This window comes from Amblyraja radiata, chromosome 2, assembly GCF_010909765.2.
Source record: "Amblyraja radiata isolate CabotCenter1 chromosome 2, sAmbRad1.1.pri, whole genome shotgun sequence".
NCBI classification, from domain to species: domain Eukaryota; kingdom Metazoa; phylum Chordata; class Chondrichthyes; order Rajiformes; family Rajidae; genus Amblyraja; species Amblyraja radiata.
Window position 1 is genome coordinate 96,698,476 of NC_045957.1, and position 13,705 is coordinate 96,712,180.

The 13,705-nt window shown below is 41.9% G+C and overlaps 1 protein-coding gene across 2 annotated transcripts in view; it reads right to left on the reverse strand.

The window, feature by feature from the left end:
* Positions 1 to 677: 677 nt before the first annotated feature.
* rftn1 (raftlin, lipid raft linker 1) overlaps positions 678 to 13,705 on the reverse strand; it is an 89,457-nt gene continuing 76,429 nt past the window's right edge. For both annotated transcript variants that reach the window (XM_033050878.1, XM_033050870.1), the window contains exons 8-10: positions 8,321 to 8,424; positions 3,947 to 4,028; positions 678 to 1,633 (exon numbers count right to left, since the gene is read on the reverse strand). In XM_033050878.1, coding sequence (XP_032906769.1) covers positions 1,061 to 1,633; positions 3,947 to 4,028; positions 8,321 to 8,424 — 759 coding nt within the window. In that variant the 3' untranslated portion in view covers positions 678 to 1,060. The remainder of the gene's footprint in view (positions 1,634 to 3,946; positions 4,029 to 8,320; positions 8,425 to 13,705) is intronic.

The following is a 13,705-nucleotide window of genomic DNA, read 5'->3' on the forward strand; positions in this document are numbered from 1 at the left end:
CTTTTGTGATTATCTTTGGTTTAGTTTAGTTTATTGTCACGTGTACTGAGGTACAGTGAAAAGCTTTTGTTGCATCAGCAGTTCCTGCCTACACTTTCTATCCAGTTGGCTATCTCTCCTTAGATCCCATGGGATATCTGAAGGCACACAGTATTTCCAAGAAGGTGGATGAATTAATGGCACAATTAAAAAGGTATGATGATATGGAAATGTAGCCTCGGGGTGACCAGACCTTGGGGCTGTATGTTTAAGATTGTTGTTATCTTAATACATTGTAAACCGAGGTTAGCAAATGTAGTCCAGCAGTTGATGACCCTTGTGTAGGAAGGAACTGCAGATGCTGGTTTTTAACTGAAGATAGACACAAAATACTGGAGTAACTCAGCGGGCTAGGCAGCATCTCTGGAGAGTACGAATGGATGACGTTTCGGGTCGAGACCCTTCTTCAGACTGGTATCAAGGGAGAGGGTGTTACATGGATAAGGAAGTGTAACGTCTGAAAATAGGACAAAGGGAATGGTGATCAATGGAAAAGTTGTAATGTAACACCTATGTCTTCACTCAGTTTGGGATCCATTAACCCAGTATGGCCTAGAAACGGAACCTGGTATCCTGATTTTAACATCAGAGAATAAAACTCGGATAGACAATGCTTATCATACAAATGGTGAAGTGAGTTTCTCAGTGAAAAGAATCTTTTATTTAAAGGAACAATATTAAACGATTGCAGAACACATAATCTCGACAGGGAAAACATCTGACAGACAGTAGGCATTTATTATTGTATAAAATGTTTATCTGATCAACTAATAGAAATTTATTATGTTACCTGCAACATTAACTGTAACACCTGCACATTTTTACAATGTTAGTGAGTCATATATAGTATCACACAAAATGCAAGCCTATGACATCTGCGTTTATTTTATTGCACAGCGAACAAGGCGAGTGTGTGAACTTTGGCACTAAATGCATGGCACAACACAGGCATAATATTACAATCGAGCCAGCTCCAGAGGGAAAAGATCTGCACCATCTTTTTATTATCCAGAATCTTGCTTTACTCAAGGAAGGTATCAGCACCACCGTGTGCCTCTGTAACTTCCTCCCTTGCCTCTGTGATGGGCCCAGTTGTTTCCACCAGGGCCTCAGCAGCCCCCTCCACAGCCGGCAGGTTATCAAGATACTGACTACTGACAGTATGTTCACCATTCACTGCACTGTTGTTAACCTTTGCCTGGCTGCCTTCGTCATCACGTCTCCTAGTTGTATCATTTTGACATTTGTTTTCATTCTTCTCCTGTAATTCATTCATATCCTCATTGTCACAAATATTATTGTTGCCACCGACTTTCCCAGCACACCCGTCCACTTCAGAATTCGTCACACAGAAGTAGTTTTGTGCTACTTCAGTTGCAGGGATACTTTTTTCATTTTCCCCTTTTTTCAAGGATTCTTTTTCAAGAATTTCAGCATTTTCTTTGTCTCCATTCTTTGCCGCACTTTGTTCCACTTTTTCTTTTTCATCAGAAACTCCTGTAGAGTCCTTCACTTGAAGAGGCACTGTGCCATTTTTGTCTTTTAAGCAGTTTCTGTTTTTCTTGCTTGACTTGTCATCTTTTGTTGATTTTTTCTGCAGATAGAGAAGGGGAGCAAAATTGAATTACAATTGTCTGCAGTTTCACTTCCCAGCTACAACAATGATCTTTTCTTTTCCCACATAAAGGCATGACTCATTTATTGTTGCCATCATTAAGGGATGTTTAACTGTCCAAATCCCATAAACCCAAGTATTTCAAATATATACCAATCAAATGTTTCTAAACAGTTCACACATAGCTGCTTCACCGTTGCATCGAAAGCAATATCATCTCTGACTCCCTAAATAGAAATAGAAGACAGATGCTCCCCAACATACGTATGGGTTACGTCCCGCTTAAGTCAGATGTTACGTAAGTTGGAAATGGAAGTACTACTGCACACAAGTAAAGTTACTATACGATGCAGAGACCACATGGGAGTTCTGACACGGAGACCATGTTGGGAGCTCCGATGCGGAGATCACAGGGGAGCTCCAACACACAGTGAATGGTAGGGCTCTGGGGAGTGTTGAAGAGGAGAGGGATCTAGGAGTACAGGTACATAGTTCATTGAAAGTGGCATCTCAGGTAGATGGCTTTTGGCACATTGGCCATCAGTCAGAGAATAGAGGTTGGGAGGTCATGTTGCAGTTGTATAGGAAGTTGGTGAGGCTGCATTTAGAGTACTGTGTTCAACAATTTTGGGCACCATGTTATAGAAAACATGTTGTCAGGCTGGAAAGGGTGCAGAGAAGATTTACCAGCATGTTGTCAGGACACGAGGGCCTGAGCTATAGGGAGACCTTGAGCAGGCTGAGACTCTATTCCATGGAGCGCAAGAGGATGAGGGGTGATCTTATAGAGGTGTACAAAATCATGAGAGGAATAGATCGGGTCGACGCACAGAGTCTCGTGCCCAGAGTAGGGGAATCAAGAACCAGAGGACATAGGTTTAAGGTGAGGGGTAATGATTTAATAGGAATCTGAAGGGTAGCTTTTTCATGCAAAGGATGGTAGGTGTATGGAATGAGCTGCCAGAGGAAGTCGTTGAGGCAGGTATTATCGCAATGTTTAAGAAACATTTAGACAGGTACATGGATAGGACAGGTTTAGAGGGGTACGGGCCAAATGCAGGCAGGTGGAACTAGTGTAGATGGGACATGTTGGCCGGTGTGGGCAAGTTGGGCCAAGGGGCCTTTTTCCACGCTGTAATACTCTATCACTCGATGACTCTATAATTGCTTAAGTAAGTGCGAGCTTACGCAAGTCGCTATGATGTAAGTCGGGGAATGCCTGCATTTTATAAACACACAATATTTGTTCTGATGAATAAAGTTCCCTTTCAAGTGACCCATTTGTTTCTAGGGGGTTCTCCTTCTGCAGGTGAGTTGATTAGGATCCTTTTCCTTTGGTTGTTCTACTGAAAGTGGCTGCTGTACGACAATAAGTTTATGGAGACGCAAGGAATTGCAGATGCTTTACAGAGGAACAAGCCCTCTATAAAGTGTTCTGTGTTTTGCCAGGAAGTTTATGTCTGGATAATGAAGCTTTTCACTGTGACAATAAACGAAACTGTGACTGTAACTGAAAGCCCTCTCTTCTGAATTAAAATGAATCAATGCTGCTGCACATTGTGGCACTTTGTAATAATGTTGGTAACGTAATTCTTATTACAGTTATCTGTGTGCCTCCTTGGAAATGAGAAGCAAAGCCCACATGGATCAGACATTTTATAGAAAGGGGAGACCGTTGGGAAAAGCCTATTGATAACAAAAAGCATAAAACACATAACACCACAAAATAGAGAAACCTTCGCTGCAAGTGACAGAAATATAGCAATCAGTAGCAAAAGTCAGCATTAAAAAGAACAGAGCAGCAAGCCCTCTATAAAGTAGAAACAAAGGAGTGCAAATGCTGGATTACACCAAAGATAGAAAGTGCAGGAGTAACTCAGTGCTTGGTCGATGTCTTGACCCGAAACGTCGGCCATCCCTCTGCCTCCCCAGACGCTGCCTGACTCACTGACCCATTGAGTTCCTCCAGCAGTCTGCTTTTTTTGTGCCAGAAGCTATGAGTATGACTGGTAACAACTTCTGAGAGGGCTGTAGAAAAAATTATCATATAACATATAGGATGTTAAACACATGCTGCTGGAATGAATCCTCTCTCCTGGCTACACAGGCAGGAAATCTTCAACTGGGAGCCAATCAGCATTTGATACCTTGTTCAACAACTTCAACCTTGTGCAGTCAGATATAAAGGGAGTTGAGAAGTTATGCTCAGCGATACTCACACTTTAGAGTAACCTAACCCACAGTAATTCTGCTGCAAAGAATTTACGCAATGAAAACAAAGAGGCCATTTACCTTTGAATCTTTCCTCTTTTCTTTGCCAGGCAGTGATGGCCTCTGGAGAAAAACAATCTGTTTTGTAGCAAGATTCCCATCACTGAAAAATACATCACAAATACGAGAAGGAGGTTACTTCATTTCATTCACTTCATGCAATCTAACCAAATCTACTAATGCAAATTGTTAACTAGTCATAGACCTTCAGTCAAAAGGCCACCCATCCACCATTAACCTTTGCCTATGAGTAAATCAGTCTGAATCCAAACTACTATGTGTCTGCATGGATTTCCTCCGGGTGCTTCAGTTTCCTCCCCCACATCCCTAGACATGCTAATTATTAGTTTCAATGACCACTGTAAATCGTGCTTAGTGTGAGAGAATTTGGGATGTCAGAGAATAGGTTACAGGAAAATAAGTGGGAGAATGGGATTGCTCCAAGAGCACGCATAGACTTGATGGGCCGAACAGCCTCCTTCCGTGTTGTAATGAAATATAGATAAATGCACATGAAAGAAACAACCAATTAATTCTAACATTTCACAAATGTCTTCCTGCATTTGAAGCAGCCAGAAACGTGGCAAGATAACCAAGAAAAACACTGCGAGATATACTGCTGCGGATAAAACAGTTGATAAAAAGATATCGAGCAGGCTTTTATGTTCATCAATGAAATAAATTAACCTCAGTGCATTAATTGCTGAAGTAATATTGTGCAGGATGTCTGTAAAAGCTGTAAACAAATCTTAATAGGTTCAATACAAAGATATTCCCTACTCTCAGCAGCACAGCCAGTAAAGGGCCTGTCCCACTTGGCTGTATTTAGCGCACTATTTACGTGACGTGCTAGCGCGTGGGTAGCATGTGGGTAGCGTGTGGGTAGCGTGTGGGTAGCGCGGGGACGGGCGCATGGAGTGGTGTGGAGGAGCATGGAGTGGCGTGGAGGAGTGTGGACTTCGTCCTGCACGAAATCTTTGCGCGCCACCGGCCTGTCGCGTAACTGATGGCCAAAGTGGGACAGGCCCAAGACCCTGGCGCGGCGCAACGTCTCGCCTCCAACAGCAGCAGAACCAGGCAAACGATCGTCGAGCTCGGCCTGGGGCTCACGGCCATTGCAGATCCGGATCCGCCCCCACTCCTCCTCCCAGAGCGGGGCCAAGAAGATTGAAGATAGACACAAAATGCTGGAGTAACTCAGCGGGTCCGGCAGCATCTCTGGAGAGAAGGAATGGGTGAAGTTTCGGGTCAAGACCCTTCTTTCAGACTGAAGAAGAGTCTCGACCCGAAACATCATCCATTGCTTCTCTCCAGAGATGCTGCCGGTCCCGCTGAGTTACTCCTGCATTTTGTGTCCATCTTCAAATGACGTCACTCCAGACGGCTGTGCGGACGCATGATGATGCGCGCGACTCTCGCGGGACCGTCACGCGACCGTCACTACCGGCCTGTTGTGGAAGTGACGGCCCAAGTGGGACAGGCCCTTTAAGCTCCTGCTACGCAGCTCCAATGACGTGGGTTCGATCCTGACCTCTGGTGCTATACGTGTGAAGTTTCCATATTCACCCTGTGAGTTCATGGGTTTCTTCCATGCGCTCAGCTTTTCTCCAGATGTGCATTTCCAGCAGATCCCTGGATTACTGTCAGAAATGGGAACCCTGACCCATTTTGACTTGACTTGACTTGATTTTATTCTCCCTATCCTGACTCAGTTGAGCCAACTCTGTTTGTCTTTTCACAGATGCTGGCTGACCTACTGAGCATTTACCACAATATCCATTTACATTCCCCTTATCTATGCTGTTCATTCCCCTTATCTATGCTGTGCACGCCCTGTAGAGATGAGTCTCTAGAGTTCTCCTTTTCAAAAATATGTTTACATTTATATCATTTTGTAATAAATTTAAGCTACTCAAAAATGTTTCACAATTGCCAAAGGATAAATTGTATGGGATCATCTAAGCAGCTGTGATGCATAGGCAATATGTAGGAGAATAACCAAAGCCCTCAAATAAATTTACAGAAGATGTGTGTTTGTTTTATTAATCTGAAATTATTACTAATTATTGTGATGAATAAATTTAACGCATATTCTGAGCTGGCAGAGTAAAATGTCAGAAGGTTATGCTTTACATTCCTGCAATGTTACGTTCAATGTTGTCGCCAGTCTATGTCAGTCCCATAGCATTCGATCAGTCCGCATGTTCCTCTTTTGCACTGTCGCCAGAGTTAAATGCGTGCTTTGTTGACTGTAACTGGTTGCAGTAATAGGGAATTGATAGGAATCACGAGGTCTGTAGCTTTCAATTAGCAACATTCCACTAAGCCCCATCATCTCCAAACAACAATTAGTAGAAACAAAATCTTTTATATACCATGACTTTCATATCACTTTCAAAGCACCTTAAAGTGTTTATTTGAATCTGTGAGCTGGCATTTTATGGAGATTTGCTGTGGGGTTTCGGGACTGAAAATGCACCATGCATTGAGAGGAAACTATGCAAAATTAAAGGGAATTTGCAATGAAGCAAGGCTGAGAAAAACATCTCTCATTCCGGGCTGGGGCTCCTGTTGCGTGAGACGTGCCAGAGGAGGGCTGCTATGTTTGACATGCTGACCACTCCCCTTCATCAGGGGACCGCAGCGAACTGGGCAGGTAGTGCAACTCCGACAACACAGTGGAAAACAGTGGCACTGAAAGCTTTGGGAAAGAAAAGTTTCATGCTAACCACAGTACGCAATCTCCTTATATATGGAAGTAGCATTATTTCCATCTCATATAGTTTTTGGAGAGGATGTAAAATAAAACTGAAAAGCAATCAATTGTCTGTTCTGTATCTTTTCTAAATAATCTTTCCTATATAAAATCCATCTTATTTTACTTTGCCTACTTGTTTTTATATTAAAAGAGCTGAGATATACAATAGGCTCTTCTGTCTAATTTGAGGTTTGCCGATTGGACTGAGAATGTCATGCCAAAGGCCTGCTGTTAAAATGGCAAACCGTAGTGCTTACTGGAAGTAAAGACATGACTGGGGCAGCTCTTAGACTTAATGAACAGAAAAAGTATTAAACTTCCAAATTTCACTAATGTGATGGCAGTGAATGTGCTTGCACTGGTGAAGCAGTTGGATTGTTTGACAAATCTGTGTACTGCCTATTGCTTAGCTTAGCACATGTTCACTTCAGTGATTAGAAAAAGAATAGCAGCATAGGTTCAGGATGTGAAGACTTTGATTCACACTGAGTGACTCTCTCATGGAGGGGGTTCTGCAACTGAGATTGCAGCTGTGGTAATGCCCCAGTTGTCAAACATCACCAACAACAATATTTTTCAATGCAGGGTGAACTGCAAACATAAGCTCAATTGTATTGTAATCATGTATTGCCTTTCCGTTGACTGGAGAGCACGCAACAAAAGCCTTTCACTCTACCTTGGTACACATGACAATAAACTAAACTGTACATAAGCCGCATAATACTGAGTGGTGCAGGCAGAGCCCAGCCTGCAGCGACACACAGCAGTGTAGTGGAGGACATCAGCAACATTATCAGGCCAGATAGGGGCTCCAGCAACTCCAACCCAGTTCTTCTGCCAGGTCAACAAATCCTTATGGCTGTTAATATTCTACATTTGTAACAACTTTAAATTTGAAGGATAAAGGATGGTTGGAAACGTGGCGATTCTTATGTTCTGTCTCAGTGTAATCTACTATTCGTATCCTCGTGTATTTAAGTATGATTGTGCCTATTTAAGTATTATTTTTACCGAACAATATGCAAAAAATGAATTTCACTTCACCTAGGTACTTGTGACATTAAACTACCATTGAACCATTAATGCTTCATTCTGTCTCCCTTTTCACATCCAAATAGTTCACATTGAAGGAGCAGTAAGCACAGTGATCATTCTGTATATATTTTTGATTTGCTAATTAACAATCTTCAATTCGAGAACAAAATACTGCAGTTGCTGCAATAAAAACTGAAAATGCTGGAAATATTCAGCAGGTCAAGTAGCATCTGTGGAGAGAGAAAGTTAGTTCATGGCAAAGGTTCATGGCCTTTTATGGATGATTATTTGCAGCTGTTTCTGTCTTCGTAACAATTAATCAATTGAAGAAATTACTTACTGGACCTATATATTTGTGAACAATATATTAATATTTGAGATATCATGTTGCATAAATAGGATTTACTCTGGGTCTTATTTACATCAAATAACCATCAAATAAAACACCAAAACAGCATTGTTGAAAAATAGTGTTTGAGCAACCAAGAAAATTAACAAACCGTGAGCCAAGGGGGACATCAAACAAAACAGATCCTTGCCCAATTTCTCAGTCCTTGCATAACTTGTTAAAGTGTATTTTGAAGTGCCAGAAAATGTCCTACCTGTCCCTCCTCACTATAGGAGTAGGTAACACACAGGTTAACTGCCAGCCGTATGCAGCCAGAGAATTCAGCAAAGGAGCATAATCAGTTTTCACTTTATTTCCCTAAAGAAACAAAGAAAAACAAGCTGTTAAGGGTAGCAAAGTTATTTTTGGCTATTGCTGATGATGGGTTTTTTTCATATCAAAATGCTGATTTTCATCTTTCTTGTTAGTATCGTTATTTTTAATGCTTGCTGCCTGCTGTCAATTTGTTTGATACATAGATACATAGACAATAGGTGCAGTAGTAGGAGTAGGCCATTCAGCCCTTCGAGCCAGCATTCAATGTGATCATGGCTGATCATCCACAATCAGTACCCCTTGATTCCGTTAGCCCTAAGAGCTCTATCTAACTCTCTTTTGAATGCATCCAGTGAATCGGCCTCCACTGCCTTCTGAGGCAGAGAATTCCACAAATTCACAACTCACTCTGTGAAAAAGTTTTTCCTCATCTCAGTCCTAAACTGTGGCCCCTGGTTCTAGATGACCTCACATTTATCCACATTATACTGCATCTGCCCATTCACCCAACCTGTCCAAGCCACTCTGCATCCTCATAGCATCCTCTTCACAGTTCACACTGCCACGTTGCTTTGTATCATCTGCAAATTTGCTAATGTTGCTTTTAATTCCTTCATCTAAATCATTAACGTATATTGTAAATTGTTGCGGTCCCAGGACCGAGCCTTGCAGCCATTCTGAAAGGGACCTGTTAATCCCTACTCTTTGTTTCTTGTCTGCCAACCAATTTTCTATAAATGTCAATACCTTACGACCAATACCATGTGGTTTAATTTTGTCCACTAATCTCCAGTGGGACCTTATCAAAGGCTTTCTGAAATTCCAGGTACACTACATCCACTGGCTCTCCCTTGTCCATTTTATTTGTTATAGCCTCAAAAAAATTCCCAAAGATTTGTCAAGCACGATTTCCCCTTTGTAAATCCATGCCGATCCTGTTACTGCTATCCAAATGCGCCGCTATTACATCTTTGATAATCAACTCCAGCATCTTCGCCACAACTGATGTCAAGCGAACTGCTCTATAATTCCCTGTTTTCTCTCTCCCTCCTTTTTGAAAAGTGGGATAACATTAGCTACCCTCCAATCCACAGGAATTGATCCAGAATCTATAGAACATTGGAAAATTATCACCAAGGCATCCACGATTTCTAGAGCAACCTCCTTAAGTACCCTGGGATGCAGACCATCAGGCCCTGGGGACTTATCAGCCTTCAGTCCCATCAGTCTACCCAACACCATTTCCTGACTAATGTGAATTTCCTTCAGTTCCTCCGTCACCCTAGAATTTTAAAAGTGAGAGGCTGTAAATTCAAGGTCGCACTCTTCTGAGTTGTCATTCTAAGTGATGTTGCTAAACAGAGCATCCAGGTGGAGCAGAGGCATCCCCACGGGGGCAGTGAGAAGTTTGCATTGTGAAGCATTACTGGGACTACTTACATGAACACTGGCAGAAATATAGGGCTCCCGGTTACATTTAGCCGCAAATAATTGTGCTGGAGGCAATCGAGTTCAGATAATCCCAATGATGTAAAACTTTAGTCAAATGTCAACTTGGGTACAAGTAGAACTTCCAAAGCTTATTAAAATGGATTATTTTGATAAATGTACCAAAAATGTGAGGTTCATTTTCTTTATGTTGAAGAATATAACATTTCAGACACTTATTATCTTTTATGGAAATTCAGTTGTGCCATTAATTTTTAACAATTTTCGCATCATTTTTTCTAATGCTTTGTTCTTTTAAATGCTTCTAGCAAAAAGTAAATATTTTACTAACCTGGAGGTAATCCTGCGATTCGAATAACTATTGGCCAATTGAAATACTGCAACTAATTTCTAAATTTACACTTTATACTCATATCTCTCCTTATAAAGGTCAATTAATTTTATTTCAAATTTGGTTCTACTTTGGTGTTAAGTCCTTCAGAAACTAAACACTCCTTTCCCAGAATGAATAATAATGAAAAAATAATATTTTGACAATGGATAAAATAAGATTCAGGTAAAATTCTCAGAAGAGGCCTAAAGGTGGTAATACACTTAAAATATTCAGACATAACATGTGAGATAATCAGATGGAATTACTGTGGTGACATTTGCATGCTTAACTTTCCAGCTGAGAGTTTATGATAGGCTGTATAGGAATTTCCATTGGAGCTGCATTCCCATATCAGCCATGTAAAACGATTGAACATAGTGTTGTCACAATATTGTGTACTATTTTTTTAAATGGTTGTGGAGAAAATGGTGCTATACGTTCTCTATAGTCATGAATGGTTGTTGTACTCAGCCTCTGCAATTATAGTATGTTCAACACCACTAATGAAGGTTGAATATCTGGGCAATCATGTTGGAAGCTCATCCTGAAGGGAAATCAAATACATTATCCTGCTGAGGAACTGCATCAGTGAGTGGACTTTCAAAGATGCTCTTTCTTTGGAATAAGGATACCAATTTAAATGTTCATAAATTATTAAAATGCTTACTGCTGGAACATAACCAGGTTGGTTCTGTGTAGTTCTGCTTTTTGTATTAACATTGAGTTACTTTCAAAGAGTTGAACTGGACACTGCTTAAACAGTACTTATTTTCTGCCAAACTCATTTTTAATCATTAATGCAATTGCACCACTATTAAATATATTCACGGAATGTTTTTCAAAATTATGTTTTAATGAAGTTGCAAGTTAAAACACAAAATCTCAATTAGATCAGGGAACTGCAATACATGGCGAAGGAACAGAGATCTTCACTGTGGGGCCGTAAACCATCTCAAGATGGTTTACCATGTGCAAAAGGGCAATGTGAAGTCAGAACAATTATATAGTGAGTCTCAGAATTACAGATGCTATTGATTTACTGTAAAATGATATTGTTTGGTTCCTCTCACCAAAAGGTAAGTTATATCTCCCAGAAAAAATATGTATTTGAGATGTTCTTTTTTTAAAGTTATTCTTGAATTATATTATTGTTTGTGTCTCTTAACTTTGCATTTTGTTTTCAATTCCCCTGTGCTGAATTATGCAGTATCAGCTGATAAATAGAATCGGTGAAACTCACTTAAATGTCAAAGCATCAAAATTCATTCAAAAAGTTGAAAGACAACAATATACTCCACCTGGAATTATCTGTTGTAGAATTTTTTTTCCCTTCCCACCATGTTACCCATGTATAATAGAACAATGATATTTCTACCGGCATCTGAAAGGTTTTCATGTGCTTTTCGCAGTGTACTGTCAGTTCTATTCTTCAGATGCCTTGGAGGTCATACAGCGTGGAAATAGCCCCTTCAGCCCAACACAAGGTCACAAACCAGCCTGGGTTTCTCCGTTGCGGGTCCATGCTCTCTTCCTCTGGCAAAGCTCTCTTTGCTCCCTTGGAGATGACCAAGGTTATCACTGAGCATTCTGATCAAAATAGTAATGCTTCCTCAACTATACACTGTTTTTAATTGAACACTGGGCGATTTTGGTTTGATGAGGAAGAAAGAAAATCATCCCTGCTTTTAGTTAGAAGTGGAATTCTTCTCACTCATCAATATTTGGATTATGTGTCAATCGAAAAGGGATCAGTTTAGTTTCAATAAACCTTAAGGGCGAAACACGAGGAGCAGGAGAGACCAAGAGGCGATTGTAATGCTTGAGCCCTGACAGAATACTGTCCCACAATTCCCTATCAGGAGGAAATTTGTCAGATGTGGTGTGGTGTAAACCTGCACGAGTGAGGCAATGAACACAATTGTTAAGAGATGAATGTAGGTCACAGAATTCCTTGGACAATGATGGTGGCTTCATTACTGAGGACTTGGACACTTTGGAATTGGGAATACGGGAGGCTTTGGTTGTGGCTCGATTGTAATCATGTATTGTCTTCTGCAGTTGTATAGAGCTCTGGTGAGACCACATCTGGAGTATTGTGTACAGTTTTGGTCTCCTAATTTGAGAAATGACATCCTTGTGATTGAGGCAGTGTAGCATAGGTTCACGAGATTGATCGCTGGGATGGCGGGACTGTCATATAAGGAAAGATTGAAAAGACTAGGCTTGTATTCACTGGAGTTTAGAAGGATGAGGGGCAATACAGGGCAAATAGATCGATAGAGGATGCCATCTCTCTGGCTCTTCACACTGTCCTGACTCACCTGGAAAGACAGGGCACGTACGTGAGGATTCTCTTCATAGACTATAGCTCTGCCTTCAACACGGTAATCCTCACCAAGCTCACCACCAAACTCCACCAGCTAGGCCTCAGCTCGCCGATATGCGACTGGATCCTGAATTTTCTGACGGAGCGACCGCAGGCAGTGAGACTGGGCCCGCACCTGTCCTCCACTATCACCCTGAGCACCGGCACACCACAGGGCTGTGTACTGAGCCCCATGCTCTACTCCCTCGTCACACATAACTGTGTTCCTGCATTCGACACCAACACCATCGTCAAGTTTGCAGACGACACAACGGTGATCGGGCTGATCACCAACGGTGATGAAACAAACTACAGAGCGGAGGTGTAGAACCTGGCGGACTGGTGCTCACGTAACAACTTGTCCCTAAACACCTCCAAGACCAAGGAGCTGATTATCGACTTCAGGAGGACACATAATGGGGAATACGCCCCAAGCTCCATCTACGGGGACAGTGTGGAAAGAGTGTCCAGCTTTAAGTTTCTGGTCACATACATCTCAGAGGACCTCATATGGTCCACCAACACCGCTGCGCTGGTCAAGAAGGCACAGCAATGACTGTTCTTCCTGAGGACATTAAAAAAGACTGGTCTGCCCCAACAGCTGCTGACAACTTTCTACGGCTGCACCACAGAGAGCATATTAACGTATGGCATCTCTGTGTGGTATCTCAGCTGCACGGAGGCGGAGAGGAGAGCTCTTCAGCGCGTCGTCCACAGAGCGCAGAAGATCATTGGGACACAGCTACCAGCCTTGGAGGGCATCTACTACACACGGTGCCTCAGGAACGCGGTCAGCATTCACAAAGACTCCTCACACCCTTGTAATGGACTGTTCAAACTCCTACCTTCCGGCAGACGTTACAAGCCCTTCTATGCCCGCACCTCCAGACTCAGGAACAGCTTCAGTCCCAGAGCTATAGCTGCTCTGAATCGGCCCTGCTGAGTGCCCCCCACCCCCATGAACCGTCTCCCTCAGATGGTCACGTCGCACATCGACCCGGCACAGATATATTTGCACTTTAGACTGTTTTGACAGTTTTACTGTCCTTTTTATAAACCATGTTCTCGGGGTATCTAAATCTAAATGTTATTAGTTGTTTAAGTTATGACATCGGATGGAAGCTGCATACCAAATC